This window comes from Alosa pseudoharengus, unplaced genomic scaffold, assembly GCF_046254945.1.
Source record: "Alosa pseudoharengus isolate Yale_2024_CS ecotype anadromous, Long Island Sound unplaced genomic scaffold, YU_APseudo_1.1 YU_APseudo_1.1_scf_1, whole genome shotgun sequence".
Classification (NCBI taxonomy): domain Eukaryota; kingdom Metazoa; phylum Chordata; class Actinopteri; order Clupeiformes; family Clupeidae; genus Alosa; species Alosa pseudoharengus.
The window spans coordinates 5,465,395-5,491,277 of record NW_027468564.1 but is presented as its reverse complement, the minus strand read 5'-3'; the positions used below and the strand labels follow the sequence as shown (position 1 = coordinate 5,491,277).

At 40.3% G+C, this 25,883-nt stretch overlaps 1 protein-coding gene across 1 annotated transcript; it reads right to left on the bottom strand.

Annotated features, from left to right (window-relative positions):
* Positions 1 to 3,585: 3,585 nt before the first annotated feature.
* LOC143116641 (NLR family CARD domain-containing protein 3-like) lies at positions 3,586 to 24,179 on the bottom strand. The gene is made up of 9 exons (XM_076277883.1): positions 24,114 to 24,179; positions 12,488 to 12,770; positions 8,954 to 9,028; positions 8,060 to 8,088; positions 5,594 to 7,433; positions 5,242 to 5,415; positions 4,914 to 5,087; positions 3,999 to 4,172; positions 3,586 to 3,844 (listed from the first exon to the last, which is right to left on the bottom strand). Exons 2-9 carry the CDS (start codon positions 12,751 to 12,753, stop codon positions 3,586 to 3,588), a joined length of 2,991 nt encoding a protein of 996 aa, XP_076133998.1. The 5' UTR covers positions 12,754 to 12,770; positions 24,114 to 24,179.
* Between the last annotated feature and the right edge of the window lie 1,704 nt (positions 24,180 to 25,883).

The following is a 25,883-nucleotide window of genomic DNA, read 5'->3' as shown; positions in this document are numbered from 1 at the left end:
AATTGGGAACGCATTTGAGTGTGCACAAGAGGGTGAGAGCACGGCAGGAGAGTAGCCTATCTGACAGCTTCGTGGTAATTTCCCACGCTAATTGTTTTCACTGAGATCTGTGTCCATGACATCACACCAAACTGACATTGAAATTAAAGACACGTGAAAATAGATTATTGACGGAATGTTTTACAACCCTGTCCGTCAAAACGATGGACAATGAGAACGTCTAGTGCAACCTCAAAAAAGAGCCAAAAGCGCAATCTCTGAAAATGAGTGTTGATTGCAGATGATTGCATGCAGATGATTAATATTAATAAAATGGTGTTTAATAAATTGTTCAGAACTGACATGGTGGACCAGAACGAGTTAATTAAGTGATGCAAGTTACTGATTATTATGCTGTTTATTATAGAATGGGAAAAAAACAAAAACTTGAATTTGGGACACTGGTGGTTAAGTCCGGGACAGTGCCAAGTAGAATTCGGGACAGCTTCGGGACACTGAGAAAAAAAGTTAATTTTGAGCCCTGGTTGGGGAGGAAGCACAAGGAAGAAGGACGCGGGGCGAATTGACAGGCTGGTAAGGAAAGCTGGCTCTGTTGTGATGAATATTGGCAGGTCTTAGACCCCGCCCTGTTTGGTGTGCCTGTGCTCTCTACCGCTCTCTCTCTCTATTCCTGTTGAGCAGGTGTTGGTGTTCAGGTGTGCCTGATTGGCAGGACTATAAATCCCCTGCGTCCACAACAGCCAGTCCCGGCTTCCTCCTCCTGGCATTTGGCTTTCGTTGTCCTTTGGTTGTTAAACCCCTAGACTGATTTTGCATGACACTTTTGGTTTCCTTCCATTATACTGACTTGCACTACACCACGTTATCATTTAGTCTCTGTTAAACTAACCTTTAATTAATAAATTATCTTCATTATTATGGAATCAGCGTGTGGCCTCCCCTTTCATGTTTCATGCATCGAGCCGGCATGTCACACTGTAGTGGGAGGTGAACTGGAGTACATCACTTCACTATCTGACAAAAGGACCCTGAACAAACTGATCAACATCTTGGACAATGAGTGTCACCCACTCCACACCACTATTGTTAAGCAGAAGAGCCTGATCAGCTGGAGACTTCGCTCACTGCCTTGCACAACGGACAGACTGAGGAAGTCATTTGTCCCCAGGGCCATTGAACTGTTCAATGCCTCACTTAAGGGAAGAGGAGAGATAGACTTCTCGGCATAGTCTGTCTGCCTCTTCACCCCCTCCATGTTTGGCACTGTCTGTCCGCTAGCCACTTGTACCACTGTCTTTATGCCTCACTGTTTGCGTGCTATATTAGCACATTTGCACATATGCATAACCCCCCAGTTCAATATATAGATATATAGACTTTACTTTACTTACTTCTGCATTGTTGCACTGCTGCACTGTTGGTCTTACTCATTTGCACTATCACCATGACCACTATCACCATTGCACTACCACCGTGTCACTCATTCACACAGAGCACCTTACCATACCTTACTATGTACAGGAAATCACAGGATCAGTCCCTGCCTCAGTCATTGCCATTGCAAGCGCCTCTGATTGATTAATCACCACTATGTGGATACTGTTTTTAGAATTGATTTAGATTAAGTGTTAGTATAATTTGTATTTTTGTAAATTGTATTTTAGTATATTTTTATATATTGTATTAAGTGTCAGTTAGTATAATTTGTATTTTAGTATATTTAGCATATTCTTTATCTTGTACTGTCCTTATTATATTGCTTAGTTGTGTTTTTATATTATATACTTTAATTACTCTTTCTGCTGTTAGAGAATTGTGTTTGTGTTGTATGTTTGCCGCTGAGACCTTGAATTTCCCCTGGGGATCAATAAAGTATCTATCTATTTATCAAATCAACAAGTGTGTTTTTCCAAGTCAAAACAACAAAATAGCAATTTCACTGAGACAAAACAAATCAGTCTACATCACGTTGTCCCTCTCAAAATTTCATCTACATCACATGCAATGTCCTAGTCCAAGGCACAGCGGAAAATACATTCTGGAATGCCGTATCCAAGCCTGACATAACAATATTCCCACATGTAGACTGATTCTTCTTACCTATCCTCTTCCCCCTCCTCGTCCTCCTCTTGATCCTCCTTGTCCTCTTCCTCTAACTTCACCTCCTTGTCCTTGTCATCCTCTCCCTCTCACTTCTTCACCTCCGCGTCCTCTTCCTCCTCCTCTTCTTCCTCCTACTTCTTCACCTCCACGTCCTATTCTTCAGCCTCCTCTAATTCTTACTCTTCTCACTCTTCCTGCTCCCTCCATTGTACCCATTGTACATTACCTGTAGCTTATTTATAGTGCTTAGGCTGATTGCAAAGTGAACTAATTATCTAAAACAGTTTTCACATGAGAAAGTGTGCCAGAGAGTTGGCAAAATAGTGTAAATAATAGCCATACATGTGTATAGATTTGCTAGGAGTGTGTTGATCATTTGGAAATTGAGTGTAACGCTCAAGAGTGTAAAGCTCAAGCAAGATCCCCAAGGGAAATTTAACTTCAACGTTGTAAATCAATTCTATTAGAGCCAACAAATTAAATAATAAACAGTAAATAATACTGAATAATGTTGAAGATAGATAGGAAAATGCGTGGCGCAACTTGTTTTTGTTAAAAATATTTATTTCTTTTTTGAAAATGTTCTTCTTCTCAAAATATATTTGCTTCACTTCAAGGTTGGATTTTTCCTCATTGTTTTCATTGTGAGATTACAATAAATCGGCAAAAGACTATTTTTTATACCTGTTTTAGTCAACTTTTACCGAAGGTGACAATAATTTGGAGGGCACTGTACATGTTGCAGGGAGTGGAGTGTGTTTATATTGTTACTTTGCTTTGCCAATATACAGCAAAATATATTTATTTACAGGAAATACCAGTGCAGTATGAGTATGCATGAGTAAGAATGAGTGGATGAGTATGTGAGTATGAGTCAGGGATGGATTACTGCACGGGCCTACCGGGCCCAGGCCCAGGGGCCCAAGGGGTCAGGGGGCCCTGAAGCCCAAGCCTTTGCATGGAACCATTGCCTCAATATCAACAAATCAGGATGTAGGCTATGAATCTGATTGAATTTAGTATTGGCCATCCCCAAAATGCACCAGAATACAGGAAATCACATCAAACAAATTAAAAGTTTTCTGGGGGAGGACCCCCAACCCCCCCCGCCTCCCACATATACAACAATAAGTGGGGGGCCCTTAATACATCTGGGCCCAGGGGCCCGAAAGTTCATAATCCGCCCATGGTATGAGTGAGTGAGAATGAGTTATTGAGAATGAGTAAGTGAGTATGAATGAGTGGATGAGTATATGAGTAATGAGTGATTGGGTATGAATGATATCTTGATGTCAAATTGATTTGTAAATTTGACTTGATTCAAGGCGTCATTTTGACATCAATGTTTGATTTCATGTTGATGTTGAATTGACGTCAAATGCCCACTGGGGTGTCTTGGTGTTAATTAACAGTGTTATTTCACAACCACATGCAGTGATCGACTCACACATCAGACAGAAGGTAAGCCGGGGTAATTAGATATTACATCACCACTCTACCCTCCAATACAATGCCAGTATGAAGTACTATTTTGTTGACCTCATCAAATTGTAACCACATCACTAACCTCAGTGTTTCCAGCCTGCAGTTAGTATGCTCCAGCCCAGCAGACAGCAACTTCACTCCAGAATCCATCAGATGATTAGAACTCAGGTCCAGCTGTTTCAACTGGGAGTTTTCTGACTGAAGAACAGATGTTATGACCTCGCAGGACTCCTGTCTGAGATCACAACCAACCAATCTGCAGCAACAAAACACATATGGGAGGTTAATTATTGCTAAATTATTTTAACTAGATATTACATCACTACTATATCCTCCAATACAACACCAGTATTAAGTAGCCTACAGTTACTATTTTGTTGACCTCATCATATTGTAACCACATCACTAACCTCAGTGTTTCCAGTCTGCAGTTAGTATGTTCCAGCCCAGCAGACAGCAACCTCACTCCAGAATCCCTCAGAGGATTAGAATTCAGGTCCAGCTCTTTCAACTGGGAGTGTTCTGACTGAAGAGCAGATGTTATGACCTCACAGGAATCCTCTCTGAGATCACAACCAACCAATCTGCAGCAACAAAACACACATGGCAGGGTAATAGAGTGGCGTAGCACTGTCAAGGCAGCAATATCACTGGATCTAAACAAACCAGTGTACCATTAGTAATCACCATAGCGGTGGCTTTCTTAATCTATTTCAATAATTTTACGTTTCTAAGATGTTAGTATATTTTTTTACACTGTAAGAATCACTTACTACAACATATATTCATACCAACACCATCAAATTCGTGACTACAGAGTTTTATTTTAGCATGGGTTTCCTCCGTAAAAGAGACCTGCATGTAACGTCACAGCATGCAGTTAAAATCCTTAAATTTACGGACGTGTTTTGGCTTTATTTTTTTGGCAAAAAATGTCACTCTTAACAGCTGCCAGTCTTTGAGAAGACGTGAAATATCCACTGGAATTTTGTTTCTTTCTATTACACCTACCACTGAAACCGTGTTATGTGGCTAAGCTGCTGCCTAACAGGTAAAACACGTTTAAATGGATATATTTGTTTTTATTAGCTAGAAATGATGCCACATGTCTACATTCAATGCGTTTTAAGGCACTTTGAAAGTTTGTTTAGATCCAGTGATTCTGCCGTCATGGAAATGCTACGTCACACTTTGGTACTCTATTATTGCTAAATTATTTTCAGTAGATATTACATCACCACTATATCCTTCAATACAACACCAGTATTAAGTAGCCTACAGTTACTATTTTGTTGACCTCATCATATTGTAACCACATCACTAACCTCAGTGTTTCCAGCCTGCAGTTAGTATGCTCCAGTCCAGCTGATAGCAACCTCACTCCAGAATCCATCAGATGATTAGAACTCAGGTCCAGCTGTTTCAACTGGGAGTTTTCTGACTGAAGAACAGATGTTATGACCTCACAGGACTCCTGTCTGAGATCACAACCAACCATTCTGCAGCAACAAAACACATATGGCAGGTTAATTATTGCTAAATTATTTTAACTAGATATTACATCACTACTATATCCTCAAATACAAAACCAGTATTAAGTAGCCTACAGTTACTATTTTGTTGACCTCATCATATTGTAACCACATCACTAACCTCAGTGTTTCCAGCCTGCAGTTAGTATGTTCCAGTCCAGCTGATAGCAACCTCACTCCAGAATCCCTCAGAGGATTAGAACTCAGGTCCAGCTCTTTCAACTGGGAGTGTTCTGACTGAAGAACAGATGTTATGACCTCACAGGAATCCCCTCTGAGATCACAATCAACCAATCTGCAGCAACAAAACACATATGGCAGGTTAATTATTGCTAAATTAATTTAATTAACTAGACATTACATCACCACTATGTCCTCCAATACAAAGCCAGTATTATAACCTGGTTACTATTTTGTTGTTCTTTGGTTTATTATAATTCAGGTTCAAATGCAGAACTGCTATTCTTACTCACCGTGCTTTCCTACAAGCCTTCAATACTACAAGCAGTCTCTTACGACCCTTACTTGTTGTCTTGTACTTTATCAGGTCAAACTCATCCAGTGTTTCCTCTGACACCAGAAGCATGTAGGCCAGTCTTGTACACCGGGCAGGTGAAAGCTTTTCTCCAGATTTCATGTACTGCTGAATCTCCTGATGAAGGGAGTTGTCCTTCATCTCCAATAAACAGAGTAACAAATTCATGCATCTTTCAGGGACTTTTGTGTCCTCACTCAGAATTGTTTTTATGTACTTGGCTGTTTCCTTAAGGCTGTCTGAGCTGCTCTCCGTGTGTGTCAGAAGGCCTTGTAGGAGTTTCTGGTTGGACTCAAGTGAGATGCCCATGAGGAAGCGAAGGAAAAGGTCCAGACGTCCATCTACCCTCTGTAAGGATTTATCTATTGCAGTTCTGAACAAATCAGCCATGGAAAGGTTGGAAGGGCCCCGCTTAAGTAACCTAGTCAGACGTTTCTCTATTGCTGTAAAAACAGATTGTTGCGAGGTAAAATGTGTCAGGGCTTCTGTCTTCTTATTCACAAAGGAGTGAAACACAAACAATGCAGCCAGAAACTCCTGAACGCTGAGATGCACAAAACAATAAACTTTTTGTTGGTCAATAGCACGCTCACTCGTGAAGAACTCTGAACACATACCGGAGTACAATGTAATGTCATCTTCATTGATGCCACATTTTTTCAAACTGTCTTCATAAAACAGGATATCACCCTTCAGCAGTTCTTTATATGCTAGTTCAGATAATTTTAGAATAGCCTCTTGGTTGGACTCCAGACGTTTTTTATCATTCCGTTCAGGGCCCTTGCCAAATTTTTGGCTCTTCCTGTTTGTCTCAGTGAGCAGAAAACAGATATAGATCTCAGTGAGTGTTTGAGGCAAGTCACTTGTGCTGGTTTCACCGATCGTTTTCAGAAGTACAGTGGCTAAGATCCAGCAGAAGACAGGGATGTGGCACATGATGTAGAGGCTCTTTGACCTTTTAATGTGAGTGATGGCTATGTCCAGCTTTTCTGGATTGTCAATCTTCTTCTTGAAGTATTCATCCTTCTGTTGGTCATTGAACCCTTGCACCTCTGTCCACCTGTGTATGTATTTATCAGGGATCCGTTTGACAGCTGCTGGCCGGGAGGTTATCCAGACAAGTGCATTAGACAAAAGCTTGCCTTTGATTAGGTTGGTTATCAACACATCTACTGACTCTGTCTTCAGGGGATCACAGATGTCTATGCTTTCTTCTACATTTAGGGGTAGTTTGCTCTCATCCAGACCATCAAAGATGAATATGATCTTCAACTTCTCAAGCATATGTGGATTTATGTCCTTTTCATTCAGTTCATGAAAGTCAAGGAGGAGTTTGAGAAGAGTGTATGACTTGTTCTGTTTCAAGTTTAACTGGCGGAATGGAAGTGCAAATATGAAATCGACATCCTGGTGGGCCCTTTCTTCTGCCCAGTCTAGAATGAACTTCTGCACACATACAGATTTTCCTATACCAGCAATGCCTGTGGTCATCACAGTTCGGATTTTGTTCCGGATATTTCCAGGTTCCAGTAAACACTGAAAGATGTCATTACAGTTGATTTTGTCTTTGTTTGCCCTTTGGAATTTTGCCTGTGTTTCAATCCTGCAAACCTCATGTTGAGTGTTGATGCCTTTACACTCTCCATCTGTGATGTAGAGCTCTGTGTAGATCTTATTCAGGGGTGTTTTGTTCTTCCCATCCTCAATACACTCAACATTACCAAACTTCTCTATCATCCACTTTTTGTGTTTTGCTTTGACTTCCGGTGGAATTGCATCTACCAAAAAAAAGAAGCTTAATAAGAAATCAATACACTGTACTCAGCTAGAAAAATTCAAACGTACGTTTTTGCATGACTTACACATTTACTGTATGTAGTGTTGTTTTATGGAGAATCTATGTCCATAATGATCATAATTTTGATTCATTGTCATATTTTAGTAATACATAACTACTGTATTTTAATTATTCTGTACATATTTCATTAGTGTGTCATTCTAAAGGTCTAACTGTCTTCCTTATATGAATCTTGAACAATTGTACCCTCTCATACAAAAAGTAAAAATAAAAAGTATCTTTAGAAATCATTAAAGTGCACTCAGTGTGACATACACAAACCTGAGGTACAGGTAGGTGTAGAATGTGTTAAAGTATTCAAACCTGAGATACAGGTAGGTGTAGAATGCATTAAAGTATTCACACATGAGGTACAGGTAGGTGTAGAATGTGTTAAAGTACTCAAACATGAGGTACATGTAGGTGTAGAATGTGTTAAAGTACTCAAACATGAGGTACAGGTAGGTGTAGAATGCATTAACGTATTCACACATGAGGTACAGGTAGGTGTAGAATGTGTTAAAGTACTCAAACATGAGGTACATGTATAGGTTTAGAAAGTCTCACCATCTCTCTCTCCTGACTCTGCATCCTCCCTGGAGAAACATGGCAAGAAGACAATGCAAATTCATTATAAATGCATTTGAATTATTCACTTAAATACATACAACAGAATATTCATAAGGACACTGATGTGTGTGTTTTTGTGTGTGTATACTGTATATACATGTGTGTGTGTGTGTGTTTGTGTGTGTGAGTGTGTGTGTGTTGTATCCATCGCTGTTTTACACCTTTTTTTACCCATGGATATTAGAAAGTATGGCCGTCGTATTACTGGGGGAAAACACCTTACTGTTCATGGGCAAAACTTCCCGACAGTCAGAGACACCTGTCTGATTTCCAATCAGAGACACCTGTCTGATTTCCAGTCAGAGACACCTGTCTGATTTCCAATCAGAGACACCTGTTTCTCCATTGGCCTCCAGTGATTGTTGCCCCCACCATGATGGCAGTGATAGTTATGTACGGTCATTTCTGCAGCCTAACGAGGTGTCTAGCTTTCTAATATCTATTTTTCACCGCCACTTTTTGAGCGCATCACTTAATTAACAAGGTCATTATTGCGCTACTGCCACCATCTGACATGAAAGAGTATTTATTTACTTAGCAACTTACTGCATGGCAGGCACAAATACTCAACAATGGCAGAGACTACTATTTGCAACATCTAAATAATAAATGTTTTTGGACTGATTAAATGAAATTAGACAGTTTCCCACAGCACACCTGATGATCTCTCACAGCACACTGGTGTGCCACGTAACAGTGGTAGAAAATGACTGCAGTAGTCTTATTGTGTAGACACTAAATTTGCCCACTAGGTGGCACTCTCTCTCCACTTTTGTATATATTTGCGCATTTGCAAAATGAAAATGTAAAACATTGTAGCTATAAACTCACTTTGAATCAGACTGCTGTGGTCCAGTGCTGAACGTGAGAGGATCCTCCATGGACACTGGTCTGTGTGTCTGTGGTCTGGTTATGGGAGAAGACAAAAACAATAGATTTAGCCAACGCATCTTTCCCAAATTTGCAGCTCAACATGCAGTACCACAGTGACCTGTTTGCTTGTTTTTGGTTTCCAAATATCATTTCTAAAATGTGTGCGTGCGTGCGTGTGTCTGTGTGTGTCTGTGTGTGTGTGTGTGTGTGTTTTAATTCATACACTGATGCTGTTTGTGCCAAAGCCCATCAGCGCATGTACTTTTATCGCAAACTGAAGAATTTTAACATTGACCCCACTTTTATGAGAATGTTTTATTCCTGTTTTATTGAGTCTGTTTTAACCTTCTGTTTTATCTGCTGGGGGGTAATTCCAGAAATGAGGTTTAACAAACACTGAGATAAAACTTAACCTCTGGGTTGTCTGTGGCAACTAATTGAATCTGTGGCAACTAAACCAAAACACTGGTTACCAGTTAGTTCAAACAACACTGTGTTAGTTAACCTGGAGTTGTGCGCGTTCACGGGGAACTTATAAAGGCATCATCTATTGAGAGTCGAAACAATGAGTGAAACCGGCGAAACGAAGAGCACCGTATTTTTAGTAAAGGCGGCGTAGCCAGTTCTCCTCGAGGCTTACGAGGAGGAGAGAACTGTAATAACAAAAAAGAGCAATACTTTAGCATCTGCCAAGGAACGAGACCTTGGTTGGCAGAGAATAGCCTGACCGTGTAAAAATAGCTGCCTGGTTGAACATGTACTGAAATAACCGAACATAATTGAACATAACCTGAACAAAACCTACCCCCTACCAGGTTAAGTTCAGAGCCTATGTTACCATAGTTACTTACATAGCCTGATCATTATTGAACGTTTTGGAACTGAAATCCCAGGTTTACCTCTTACTCTGGGTTAACATACCCAGTTAAGCCAGTAAACCTGCTTTCTGGAATACCCCCCTGGGCCAAAAAAATGGAGTTCCAATTGCACGGGAGGGAGGGGGAGGGAGTACCGAGCTAGCTCTCTGTTTTGTTTGAACATCACCAGAAGTGACGTTACCAGACGCGGCTCGTTCACTTGGGCAGCAGGGGCAGAGCCCTACTAAAGATTCATCCACTAGAAAAGTAGATCCACAAAATATTTTTTTAAAACAAAATGTTGTTTGTTTATTATTGTAATCAGTGGCAAAGTACTCAATCATGTTACATTTTTGTATGATTTGCAAAGAAATTTCGCAAAGATCGCAAAGATCTCGTTGATCATATCCGTAGTTGTTGTAGGCCTACTGTAACGTTACATTTCATTTCTGGTAGGGCAGTGACGTCACTGAAGAAATTGAACAGCGCCTGCTGTTTGTCTATGTAAATCTGTCGACCGATAATGGAACTGCAGCTAGAGCGCGGTTAGTAGAAGGTCGGGTGGGCAGATCATGCCACTGCCCACCCTATACGACGTCAGAACTTACTGCCTACTGTAGGTAGTAGCCTATGCCTACTGTATTAGTCCGCACTAAGTTTGTGAGGTCAGGGCAGACAGTTGAAAAATGGCGAGTGAACAGCGTGTGTGCAATAGTGTGGAGTTTCTCTTAAAGAACTTATTCGAAAGACTTGAGTTTGTAGTTAACTTAGCTATGAAAGACCTAGGACCTGATCAGCCCGACATTAACGACGTATACCAACAAACAAAGGACAAGAGTCGGTCATTTAATCGGACATTTTCACGTTCGTGGTAGGCCATATTTTTGATAAGAAGCTCTGGTTGTCCTGAACGCAATAAAATGTTCTGTTTTCCATGCCTGCTTTTCCGATCTTCTGGGGGACATGGGGATGTTTGGAGTAGGCTAGTGTAGGTGTGTGTGACATGAAACATTTTTCAGAGAAGGCAAAAAACATGAGGCTAGCATCTGAGTTGTGCAAATTAGCCATGCTGGGGAAAGCTAATATTGCAGCACAACTCGATGAGGGCTACAGTGCGAAATCGTGTACGAGTTTGTTCACCTGAGAGTAACACAGATAAAGTAAGGCTGATTGCACAGACATTTGATGGGGCTAGTGTCATGAGAGGAGCATCTGGTGGAGTGCGTAAGAAAGTGCAAGACGTGTAGCCTACCCTAATTGCTATGCACATCAATTGAACCTGGTGATGGAAAAGGCTGCGTCAGCTGCATCCTCAGTGGATGTAAAAGCTTATTTTGGAGTGTTTCGAAATAATTTAAACATCTGGAGATTTTAATACAATCTCAGTTAGAGAGGCTTAAAGGGTTTTCTCGAATGCTCTTAGATCCCGAGTTTTTATTCCTTAGACCTGTTCTAAGATCATGCCCCGTGTAGATGTGGTCTATGCACAGCTGCAGAAAAGAGCAATCGATGCAGTGGAGGCACACAGGGTTACAGACAAGTTTGTGGCCAACATGAGAACGATAGGCCTACGTGATGTCCCGTGCCTTTGTGCAAAACATACCGGTGTCCAGGATAAGCGCAGGTCCGCTTGTAACTTTGCGCAAATTGCCTATGAAGTGTGTGACAAATCATAGTTACAGATTTTCATTCACTGGCCATTTGTCTGCCGCCATCCTATTTGATAGTTCAAGCTTCCTTAAATTTTCCAAATCATTCCCCAAGGAGCTCTTGAAAAAAACTGCCCTTTTACGTGTATGTGTCACTTAATATTAATTTCTATACAAACCACGGTGGACACGCAAGCACTCATTCATACACACAGAATATTTACCTTTTTAATGAATAGCCTACTTTTAATTTACTCTTTAAAGTTGAGCTGGCTCTTGAACACAATAATTTTGTTACTTATAATTTCTTTTATGAGTAGGCTACGCCTACATGACAATAAACAACTTGAACTTGACTGAGAGCTGAGTGGTGTAAGGCGGTGTGAAGCCTGCGCTTGGAGCTCCAGTGGAATTTTGATTTCGCAACGAATTCTCGGTTAATTTGTTTCCCTCTTGAGTTTTCCCCCAAAGTAGTTCTCCACTGATCTGAGCTAATGAGCTGATTAGCGGTACCTACATTGTAGCTTTTATTTGTCTGGAATCTCAACATTTTAAACTTCACTTCTTATGAATAAAATAACATTAAGTAGGCTAACATAGGTTAATAATGCATGAACAAAACGGTAACATTATGGAATTCCATTCCCCAGATTTCGCTCATAGCCTAGCCATAGAAAGAAAGAGTCGTAAAAATGAACAAAATCTCCGTGGACCGCCCTTGTTCGTCCAGCTGCAGGTGACCTGGAACTATGCCAATTAGTTTTTTTCTAAACTTGATCAACAGACTCTGCCCCGCCTATTTGACGTTACCCTGTATCGCTTAGAGCACCTAAGATATAATAGATAAAGGAATGCAGGTAACTAACAGCCAACCACATTTCAAATACAACATAACTTCATTCAGAAGTACCTAATAACTGCTGTACAGCTGACAGAGAGAGAGATAGATAGAAATAGTTTAAAAATCCTAGAGGCAACTATTTTACCTCTTATCCAGTTCCTTCTCCAGCTTGTCTGCAAGGTCATTGTGATTCATATCCTTCAGGATGAGCAGTGTTACCTTCAGGGCATCATCACCATAGGCCTTCTTCATTATGTCTGCAGTATTTGTGGAATCACATTTCTCCAGCTTGCCCTTTGGAATACCATCAAAGCCTTCCAGCACCCCATCAGTCAGGTACAACTGGAACGTCTTCAGTTCTTTGGCTGTTAGACGTTCTAGAGTGTTAAGGAGAAGCTTCAGGGGGTTCATGATAGATCCTTAAGATTCTGTGAAACAGAGGACAGCCCTGAGAATCAGAACAGGATACAGGGTATACACTTCAGTATATGGGTTACACTTCAGTACGTGGCATGGGTTATACTTCCGTTAGAAGACCGGGGGAGGGGTTGTATAAGATGTATATCAAAAAAATTATGTATTGTTTTACTAAATAGCGCATCATTTTACTAAATTGTGGGCCCGTACTAAATTCGGTCAAATGGACACACTGTTGCAACCAACCAACCAAGTGAGTTACTACTAAAATGAGCGCATAATACATTCTATGCACAATCTAGTAAAATGAGATCATAATTCAGTAAAACAAGTGCACAATTTGTCACATTCTCATAAAAAACATTATTTCAAACCAAACAGCTCTGAAATGTATAAAACTGAACTAGCAGATATCACAGAAAAAAACATATCTTGCAAACATCCCAAGCAGCTCCAGATGCACAGCTCTGAATTTGGTGAAGCCTTATATTATCTCTGGCTTTTTTCTGTCTCAGCAGCAAGTAGGCTAGCCTAGTTATCTTACACAGATGCACTGTAAAACTGAGTAAGACATATCATCTCACGCTACAATCAGCATAATAAATGACTCACAGTGGCTCAAACAAAAAGTGCATTCTCTGTTGGGATAGTGATGACAGACAAACTGAGAGGGATAAATGACAGCAGCAAAGTTTCCCTTTATTTCATACAAATTGGGCATTCTTCATAGTCTAACTTATAATACTGATCAAGATCAGTTGTCATGGATTTCCACTGAGTTGATTCTCAGTGATACAGACATTATTCCAACATTATTCCAACTCTTTATGCAGATAAAACATTTAAACATATAGTCGTGATAATGCCTCCTCCAGTACCTCTTGATTAATAAATTAAGCATGTGTATGTGAGTAGGAATCTGATACCAGACCGCAAACTCCAAAGTTCCAGTGGAGCCCAACAGCTGATGTCCAGTCTTGATAACGCTGCTGTCTGCCAGCACCTAATCTCCTCCCTGACTCTTATCACAGAGGCACAGGACTCTCTAGAGGGATACATTGATACCAGAGACACTACAAGAGTCACCATGCTGATCTGGAGTCGGCCTCTCTCCTCTGCTGCTACCAGATAAACTCCAACAGACACACAGCACTGACCTCAGCACAGTATGTGCTCCATGAACAGCCATACTTTAGCGGACAGGCTTAACCGGTCTCTTTTCTCCACAGGATAAACACGAATAACCCTCTTCTCTACTTCTGTCATTTCTTACTTGGTAACAACAAGTCTGTTAGATTCTAAACACCATGTTTGGAGTCAAAGGACACCATTTAACCCTTTAGGTCAAACAGCAAAAAAATACAGATTGCTGCAAGCCACAAAGGCACCACACACACACACACACACACACACACACACACACACACACACTGCAACTGCTCTGGGTTGAAGGGATATTCCACCATTTTGGGGAATTACACTCGTTATTACATTCTACACCTCCCCTTGAGTTAAACAATTGATTATTACCTTTCTTCAGTTCATCCATCCAACAAAGTACAGATCTGTCTGATGATAAGTCTGTGGTAATTTTGGATTATCATTTTGGAAGGGAGCATTACAATGAAATGCAGATGCTAGGCCTACATTACCAGGATTATACAAAAACTATGTATCATATTTCAACAGAGAGAGAGAGAGATCCAAAGTCTGTCTGATGATAAGTCTGTAATAATTTTGGATTATCATTTGGGAGGCAGCATTTAAATGAAAGTGCAGATGCTAGACCTACATTACCAGTATTACTGATGGTGCGTGTTCTCTCATTCTACCTTAATAATAGGCCAGTCAATCTAGCCCAAAAAGACAAAAAATTTGCAACAGAAATGCCTCATAGTTTTTATTGCTTCTAATACCCTCCTGAATCATATACTAAAAGTCTTCCGCCGAAGATGGAGTGGAACATATTTTTATTTTAGATTAAAGGCCAAAGTTCTTCCCAACATTCTAAGTAATAGGGGAAAAAATAAATGAATAGCTATCACTATGCAACTTCTCCAGTAGATTAGTGACATCAAACCAAAGAAAAAAATGTATTACAAGTTTTTGAGATTTTATGTTTATATATGCAAATTAGGCATTTCTTCATAAAATGTACCATCATTTGCATATAGAAAACACACAATCTGAAAATTGGATGAAGCCAGATTAAACATGTATTGTTTCATTATGTTGAGACAATACAGAAGGGGCAGCGGCTCTGTTTCTCCATACATTAGAAAATACTATTTAGAAGATATAGAAAATATCAGGCTATTGACAATATATCAACATAACTCCTCCCTAATCAAACACAACATATAGATAGGGAGAAATCTGTAATGAATAGTTTATAATAGTTTATAATAGTGTTACTGAAGTGGATATTTCTCCTCGACAGTGTACGGAAACCTAATTTTGAGAAAACACCCTTTAAAGATTACAGTGAAAAGGAATACATATTTCAGCGGAAACCACTATTAACAGACAAGTCATTGATATTGAAATCTGTAAATAGACAATACGTACCCAAAACCACAACTCAAGAGACAGATAGAAGAGAAAGACCAGTAGGCACTTTAATACAAAACAGGAGGTACAGTAGGCCATAGCAAAGCAACAAAAAAAGTTCAATCAATGTTCTCATCCAAGTTTGCCGACATATTTGCACATACGCATTGGGGCAGCCGTGGCCTACTGGTTAGCACTTCGGACCTGTAACTGGTTCGAACACCCGACCAGTAGAAACGACCCTTGAGCAAGGTACCTAACCCCTCACTGCTCCCTCAGCTTAGTGTGTGCTTAGTGCGAGATAGTGTGTGTTCACCTCACTGTGTATTCACTGTGTGCTGAGTGTGTGTTTCACTAAATGCAGACCAAATTTCCCTCACAGGATCAAAAGAGTATATATACTTATATACTTATATATGCGCCCCTGCACTCTGTGAAAGCTAGGGAGCAGTCAAGGCCTTGACGACGGCAATTGCAGCGCATTGTGCTGCAACCAGACAAGCTCGAACAAAGATTGAGGTGCAGGGTCCTGGTCATTATGGACAGAATCTTGGATCCTCCAGCCCCATTCCTCTGGTGGTAGCAAGTTTCCCATCCATTCTTGAACTTGATGGTACACTCTGAAGCTATGAAACATAGCAGACGAAGCTGTTGTTGGCAAGTTGCGAGGGTGGATAGCCGTTTTGCTGTCAGTCACCTTACTATAAAAACGTTTCAGTCTGAGGTCATTGAGAGAATCTGCTTCTTTGCCTTTGTAGATCTGTATCATTGCTTTTCCCCCTGCAGCAGCAATTTCCTCTTTAGTAGTACACATGGCACAATGTTGACGCGTCCAACCTTTCCCAGGTCTTTTGCTGTAATCTTGACAGGTGAAATCACTGATGCTCGTTTGATTCTGAGGGTTATGCATGCAATAATTCCCATGCCCATCAATCGTCCGGGTGTTATGGTCAGCATTATCAGCAACGTATTGAATGAAGTGCCCTGGTGTGAATCCATCAACCTCTGTTTTCTGTACTACTGTGGCACTTCTTTCGTATTTCTGTACCTCATTGGGGCAGCCGTGGCCTACTGGTTAGCGCTTCGGACTTGTAACCGAACGGTTGCTGGTTCGAACCCCCGACCAGTAGGAACGGCTGCCCTTGAGCATCTAACCCCTCACTGCTGCCTGAGTGCCGCTGTAGCAGGCAGCTCACTGCGTCGGGATTAGTGTGTGCTTCACCTCACTGTGTGCTGTGTGAGTATATATACTATACTACTATACTACTTCTATGAAAATGAAGGGGCTGCAGGATCACTTACAACCAACTATCCCTGCTTGCTGCTATTTCTTATTTTGCGCTATTCTTTTGGGATTTGTGAACTTCTACCGGCAGTCCGGCACTCTGCATGAACGACTTGGCCAGGGACTACAGTTATGTCAGCATTGCATTGTTGACTGGCTCTGTGGATACCTTCACATCCCCTCTAAGTTAATTAGACTGTCAGTGCTTCATCAGACGTTTGGTTCCCACAAAACACACACTCAGCCATCTCATCCTATAAAAAATATGACTCAAAAAATAGTATTTTCTAATGTATGGGATGATGTAGAAACTTAGCCACAGTCCCTTCTTTTAATTTTGTCTTTTATCTAATGTGTCAAGAATGAAACAATACATTTTTCATCCAATTTTCAGATTGTGTGTGTTTTATGGTACATTTTATGAATACATGCCTAATTTGCATATATAAACATACAATCTCAAAAACTTGTAATACATTTTTTCTTTGGTATGATGTCATTAATCAACTGGAGAAGTTTCATAGTGATAGCTATTAATTATTTTTTCCTCCTATTACTTAGAGTGTTGAGCAAAACTTTTAGTATATGATTCAGGAGGGAGCAATAAAAACTGTGAGGCATTTCTGTTGCAAACTTTTTGTCTTTTTGGGCTAGATTGACTGGCCTATAAGGCCAATGAATTCACCTCATCATGACATTTACTGAGGGTAGAACATTTTAAATACACCCAAAGCTGAAAGCTCTTGAGACGAGGAGACATGCCACTAGCTGTCAGAGCTACGTGACTACATACACAGACTATGTGACAGTATGCATGAACGACTTGGCCAGGGACTACAGTTATGTCAGCATTGCATTGTTGACTGGCTCTGTGGATACCTTCACATCCCCTCTGAGTTAATTTGACTGTCAGTGCTTCATCAGACGTTTGGTTCCCACAAAACACACATTCAGCTATCTCATCCTATAAAAAATATGACTCAAAAAATTGTATTTTCTAATGTATGGGATGATGTAGAAACTTAGCCACAGTCCCTTCTTTTACTTTTGTCTTTTATCTAATGTGTCAAGAATGAAACAATACATTTTTCATCCAATTTTCAGATTGTGTGTGTTTTATGGTACATTTTATGAATACATGCCTAATTTGCATATATAAACATACAATCTCAAAAACTTGTAATACATTTTTTCTTTGGTATGATGTCATTAATCAACTGGAGAAGTTTCATAGTGATAGCTATTAATTATTTTTTCCTCCTATTACTTAGAGTGTTGAGCAAAACTTTTAGTATATGATTCAGGAGGGATCAATAAAAACTGTGAGGCATTTCTGTTGCAAACTTTTTGTCTTTTTGGGCTAGATTGACTGGCCTATAAGGCCAATGAATTCACCTCATCATGACATTTACTGAGGGTAAAACATTTTAAATACACCCAAAGCTGAAAGCTCTTGAGATGAGGAGACATGCCACTAGCTGTCAGAGCTACGTGACTACATACACAGACTATGTGACAGTATGCACAAAATGAAAGCAGTCATAGAACCACAGCCTTCCTATTTGTGCGTGTGCGTACGTGTGTGCGTGCGTGTGTGTGTGTGTGAAAGAGACTGTATATCTTGACCGCACCTGCACAAATTTAAATGAAAGTACTGTAGACATAGATTCACAGCATTCCCATTTGTGTGGAAATAGGCTGGACTAGTCCACTGAATTATTTCCACACTGTTAAAAGCTGTTAACTATACAGAGTAGGCCTACGGTATATATAATCCTCACCACATTTACATTTATTCATTTAGCAGAGACTTTTATCCAAAGCCACTTACAAGGGCCATTCTCCTGTGTAGTTTTGTATAGGCTGTATTGCTATAATCAATGAATGCAATATATTTTACTGATTTGTTTTCTGTCACAGGGCCCACATTTTCTAGCAGCGCCCCTGAAGCTAGTACACAAAAGTGAACTATTACACCTCCCGAAACAAATCAAGTTGCTGCTGGATATACTGGATATATGGTAATCTCTCTCAGTTGTCAACCGGGACGAATGCAAAAGTTTCCAACAAAAACAAATTATTCTGATTAGATATGTAAATATGTAAAATCTTGTGCACTAGATAACACCATTCCTTTTCCACCATTCACTTCTTTCACCTCTTTAATCCCCGTTAGGCTACTGAACAACTAAGCAAAATGCAGGTTAGCCTACAGCTGCGGTGGTATATCCCTCTTAATGATTAGGCAATTTAACAAAGCAGGACAAACAAACAGTATTGGAGGTCTACTCACCACCAAATAGGTTCTTGTAGGCTAGAAAAATCAAGATTCTAAGACGTCTAGTCTACAACCAACAAAGCCTGTCCTCTACACGCGACAACTTTACAACCTTTCACTTTCAATATGGGGGTAAGCGTCAGTTAGGTTAGGCGTGGTCTGTGGTCAGGATGTCAGAGGCACAGATCCGCCGCGGAGGTAGGCCTACTGTTTACTAATCTGATATGATTTTAAAAGGCTAACTGAGAAACTATCAACAGCAAAAGGGTTTGCCAATGTTTTCTCAGTTAGCCTTTTAAAATGATATCAGATTAGTAAACATAATGTGCCTTTGGAACATTGGATGAATGGTTGCTGATAATGGGCAATGTAGATACTGCATTAAAGATCAGCCACTTCTTTCTACAACAGTCGAGAACCCTTTTGCAATTATGTAAGCGCATGATGTAATCTTAATATTCTGAATCTGGTATTCTGTCTGTAATGGAGTGAAATGGAAATGTCTAAGTGACCCCAAACTTTTGACCAGCAGTGTATATTTGGATATCTTGCATGAAAGTCTATGCTGAATATATTTAATTATAAAGAAAATATAAGAAAATGGCCTATATTGAATATTTACTGATATTTTTTAAATATATTGATAAATACATGAACATATATTTATTTAACATAGATGTGCTTATACTGGAATATGTTCAAGTTGTATATTATGTGGATATGTTAGTTTTCTATAGGCGGACCCCGGAAATGGGTCCGGAACGTCCACTTGCACACCACGACGGGATGCGTATCGCGGGTCCGGTCAGACTCCGTGGCGGACCCTATCCACATCCGAGCATAAAGCTGCTGCGGGTCCGTTTTGAACCCGCAAAATAGAAGGAATCATTTGGGACCTGCTAATTAAACAGCGAATCCGCCGTGGATTCATTTCAGACCCCTTTATTCGATAGATAGATAGATACTAGATAGATAGATAGATAGATAGATAGATAATGTAGATAGATAGGTACTTTATTGATCCCCAAGGGGAAATTCAAGGTCTCAGTAGCATACAGATATCACACACAACATGCACTTACAGCAGAAAGAGTAAATATAAGTATAAACATATAACAAAACTCCACTGTACAATAGAGACAGTAGAAGATAAGAAAAACTAAAATACTAAATACTAAATATACTATATAAACAAAATTTTAAAAATCCACAGTGTGCTTAAGGATGATCAAGCATGAGGTGTTTGCAGTGACAGGGCCGGGTCTGGGCCTGTAGTTCTGTGTGCATGGTAAGGTGCTCTATGAAAGTGAGTGTCATGGTGAAGGTGCAATAAGTAGTCCAACAGTGCAACAGTGCAAGAATAAGGTCTAGAGACCAGCATAAATAAATATGGACAAATAAAAGAGTAATGTATAATGTAGACAAGGTCATATAAAAACTATATCAGTGCAAGAATAGGTTGAGGTAGTAGGGTTACAGCCATTCAGTATTGTATCAGAAGCCATTGGTCATGTGTGCTAATATGAAAAACAGTGTAGCAGTAAAACAGTAGTAAAAGAGTAGTGAACAGTCAGTACTCACACATGGAGAAGGTGGAGAGGCAGACAGACTATGCAGAGAAGTCTCTCCTCTTCCCTTTAGTGAATTATTGAAAAGTTGTATGGCCCTGGGGACAAATGACTTCCTCAGCCTTTCAGTTGTGCATGGCAGTGAGCAAAGTCTCCATCTGATCAAGCTCTTTTGCTTTCTAATTATTCATCAGGCCTTTTAGGATCCGTTCATGAAGCAGTTCATCTGGCCCATATCCATAGCTTACTTTATAATGACCAAAAATAGCTACTACAAAAATATATAGCCTATAACCTATCTGGCTAAAATCTATATTGCACTACAAAAGATGAGCTTTAATGTAAAGTATTGTAGGCCCTACCAACAAATATGACAATACAATAATTATTCTAATTTAATGAATATTAATAGCATGTTCCAAAGCCAGATAACCTTCATATCAGACTAACCATAGTGCTGTTACTCTCCAAAGAGACACAGCTAATCATTTCAGTTGCATCACATGTTGCTAGGCAAATCACCAGCTACAAGGTTCTTAACAATTCTTGACAAAGTAAACAATTAAGTTGTCATGTAGGCTACATCTCATTTGTCACGTAGGCTACATCTTTCAGGTTCACAGGAAACCACAGACATTTGTTTTAGCACATTGCTTTTCTCTGAGTTGAAAAAACAAATAAAGGATGTTGGAGATACCCTCACTCTAGCATACCAAATGCCCCAAAACATCATCAACTATACCATCAATATCACAATTATCCACATGAATTCAAGTTTTTGCCTGAAATTGCACTGTGCCTATTTACGAGGGCATTGTTCCCACCTCTTTTGGGGCCTACCACCAAATGTTGGACATCTATAGAAAGCTGAGAACCTGTAGTTTTGTAGGAAACAGTCAGAATAACTGTGTGATGTAGACACAGAGTTACAGAGGCTAGAATATTTTTTTTTTTTTCTGCCGGATTACAAGCATCTCTGAACTGACTACATTTCTGCCGTCTAGGTCACTTGATATCACTTATAAACACAACTGAGCCCTAGCACCAGGTCTTGTGAAGCTGTGTGCAAAAGTAGATCAATATAGAATGAAAATATGAGTGATTTAGACCATTATTTGCCAAGGTATGCTCATGCGTTTTGTAAAATGCCTATGGAAATTTGGTTATCCAAAATGCATACTGACAATCAAATGCATACTGCATTTACATGAACCCCTTTGTGTAGAAGCATAATCCTGGTCTCAAATGAAAGAGTCAAATAATTGAGACAAAGTCAAATTAATCTGAGAATGTAAAGCACTATACAGATTGTACATGAAAAAAGTTGTCATTTTTGGATTCCCAAGAGTCAAAGCTTTGAAATGGTGTATAACATTACTATGCTATAGCAATATGGTGCATACAATTGATTTAGAATGTTGGGGGGAGGGGGGGGGTAACCGTCCCGCCGGCGGTACACTTATATAATGATAGTAGAAAAAAACATCATGATATACAGCACCCTCCACATCTACTGGTACCCCTGGTAACGGTTCATTTATCACGTAGGCCACATGTCTTTTGTCACAAAGGACACATGTCATTTGTCACGTAGTCATTTGTCACAAAGGACACATGTCATTTGTCACGTAGGCCACATGTCTTTTGTCACGTAGGCCACATGTCTTTTGTCACAAAGGACACATGTCATTTGTCACGTAGTCATTTGTCACAAAGGACACATGTCATTTGTCACGTAGGCCACATGTCATTTGTCACGTAGGCCACATGTCTTTTGTCACGTAGGCCACATGTCTTTTGTCACGTAGGCCACATGTCTTTTGTCACGTAGGCCACATGTCTTTTGTCACGTAGGCCACATGTCATTTATCACGTAGGCTATATCTTTCAGGTCCACATGAAAACCACAGACATTTGCGGAAGCACATAGTTTTTTTTAGTAAAAAAAAATGTTGCAGACTCTCTTACATACTCTAGCCTATGCCCCCCCAAAATGATTATATCATCAATAGCCAAACTTATTTAAATCATATTTCATCAGAGAGAGAGAGAGAGATCCAAAGTCTGTCTAATGAAAAATCGACACAACATGAAACTTTGATCGAAGTATCACCAGTGTTTCTACACATGAACTCAAACATTGTTTGTGTACACAAGTTGACTAAAAAGAAAGGTTTTGGACAACTTGCTTCTTGACTGGCAAGATGGCGGCGAGCGGAAAAACCAGGTGAGTGGGAGAGAGAGAGAGAGAGTGCACTGAGTTGTGAGAGATGCTGTTACAAGTGTCCAGTTTACTTCACATGGCCTGTATGTTACAGTATGTACCCCCCCCCCCCCCCACACACACACACACTCACAGAAACATGTTGTGCACATGTAGCTTTCCCCTTTTAAATCACAAATACACACACACACACACACAGATACAGAGAGAGAGAGAGAGAGACAAAAATACAAATCTGTCTGATAAGTCTGTAATCATTTTGGATTAAGGGGGAAGAGGGCCCTTGAAAAGTGGGGCTGATTACGCCATTCACACGTTTTACAAACCATGGACTTTTGAAAATTAGAAAATAATTTTGAATAAGACTAGACTATGGATACAATCTACAGCTTCAGCTAGTCAGGGGTGTCAGAATGAAGGAGAAAGTGGGACTGATCACTAGGGCCCCAAGGGGGAACATGACATACACAAAGCTGAAAACCCTTGAGAGGAGGGGACATGAAACTAGCTGTCAGAGCTACGTGACTACATGCACAGACTACGTGACAGTATGCACAAAATGAAAGCAGTCATAGAACCACAGCCTTGTGTGTGAGTGTGTGTGTGTGTATGTGAGTGTGTGTGTGTGTGTGTGTGTGTGTGTGTGTGTGAGAAAGAGACTCTTTACTTCACTATTCCTCTAACTCCTCTAACTTACAGCTACGTGACTACATGCAGAGACTATGTGACAGTATGCACAAAATGAAAGCAGTCAGAACACAGCCTTCCTATTTGTGTTTGTGTGTGTGTGTGTGTGTGTGTGTGTGTGAGTGTGTGTTAAAAGCTGTTATCTGTACAGAGTACAGTATATAATCCTCACCACATTTACATTTATTCATTTAGCAGACAGTTTTATCCAAAGCCACTTACAAGGCCCATTCTCCCGTGTAGGTGTAGGTTTGTATAGGCTGTATTGCTAAAATCAATGAATGTAATATAGTTTAAGTCTCAATTCATCAATTGCCCCCGGACCCCCTAACATTGGGGGGGGGGGGGGGGGGCAGAATTATTTGCTGTCATAGGGCCCACATTTTCTAGCAGCACCCCTGCAGCTAGTACAAAAGTGAACCAATACACCTCCCGAAACATGTCAAGTTGCCCACAGACAGGCTAGCCTGATAGGCAGATAAACGGCTACATGATATAGATAATCTCTCTCAGATGTCCACCGGGACAAATGCAAAAGTTTCCAACAAAAAAGGTGAAACAAATTACTCTGATTTGTAACATATGAAGCACTTGATAACACCGTTCCATTTCATTTCCACCATTCACTTCTTTCACCTCTTTCATTCCTACAGTATTAGGCTACTGAACAACTAAGCAAAGTGCAAGTTAGATCCAGAAGCTACAGCCCTCTTAACGATTTAACGAAGCAGGACAAACAAACAGTATTGTAGGTCTACTCACCACGAAACAGGTTCCTGTAGGCTAGTAAAATATCAAGTTTCTAAGACGTCTACAGTCTACAACCAAAGCCTGTCCGCTACACGCGATACTTTACAACCTTTCACTTTCAATATGGGAGTAAGCGTCAGTTAGGCTAGGCGTGGTCTGTGGTCAGGATGACAGAGGCCCAGATCTGCCGCGCAACCCCCACACAGAAAAATGAAGGGAAAACAAATATTCACGTAGGCTGTTATGCTGCTGCATCCAGCTCATTTGAATGGATGGCTACAATATATTTAACAATATATTTAACACAAACACACACATAAAAACACGCACATGTAGGAAAGCAGGCACACACACACATAAACACACACACACACACACACACACAGATGCATAAAACACACTCACATGCAGGCAAGCAGACACACACGCTCGCACACACACAAAAACACTGACACACAAACATGCACACACACACATAAAAACACACATGTAGGCACACACACACTTAAACACACACACACATGCTATTACCCCCATACACCCATTTACAAGCGAACACACACACAGACACATAAAACACACACACACATGGAGGCAAGCAGACACACGCACACACACACACACACCCATTACCCCCCCCCCCACACACACACACACACACACTCACAAGTGAAAACACACACAGAGAAGCACACATCTTACACAAAAGCAAACACACACATTAATGTACATACACAGAAGCTGCAAGAGTAGGGGATGGAGACAAATTGACATGTGTGGTTTATTTTTGTGGAGAAACTGTGCAGGAGGACTGGGCGGCGGTCATATTTTGTACCGCTCTGCGGTACATCTAGTTTATATAGTGTGTTTAAGGTGGATGAGAAAATGCCAAGAGTCTGAAATGCTGTCAATACAGCAAAAGTTAGTTGGCTGCTTTGAAGAGCCTAAAATATAATAAAACAGCTTTTTTTCTGGACTCAGTTCCAAGTTCATGATCAAACTCTTTTTCATTCTCTTCTTTCTTTTCACTGTAAGTACCGCTGGACTCTGTGACGTCTGTCTCAATGTCCGTTTCGGTTTTACAATGAACTGTAAGTACCGCTGGACTCTGCGACGTCTGTCTCAATGTCCGTTTCAGTTTTACAATGAACTGTAAGTACCGCTGGACTCTGCGACGTCTGTCTCAATGTCCGTTTCAGTTTTACAATGAACTGTAAGTACCGCTGGACTCTGTGACGTCTGTCTCAATGTCCGTTTCAGTTTTACAATGAACTGTAAGTACCGCTGGACTCTGCGACGTCTGTCAGTAGCTTTCTGCTAATGAATGACGTCTGTAGGAGCCATGAAGATGTTAATTATTATTATTATATACAATCTGATTATTATGTAATGTTAAGTAATATAGTTTAATGGTTTATATTTGGGTTATTATATTTCGTTAGTTTTTTGTTTAATTTGCAGATCACCGTAATTGGGGGCGGCAACTTCTAACTAGTTTAATGGCAGGTGCACAGGCACAGGCGGAAGTAGCCTAACTAGAGAGAGGGTGAGTTACGGGGAGGCCGTATTTCTTGTTGACCGCTGTTACGCTGTTACGCTGTGATTTTCTTTTACTTTGAGCACATTATGATTACTGGATTAAGTTGGACTATCTTTTTCAATAAACCCGTCAAACGCATCTGGATCTCAGTGGATATTTTGTTTGGAACAGCACGTCATACAATCAGCTACACCCATACCTTAGCCTCTCAGCGACTGCTTTGTTTTGGAATCAAGTCGCTA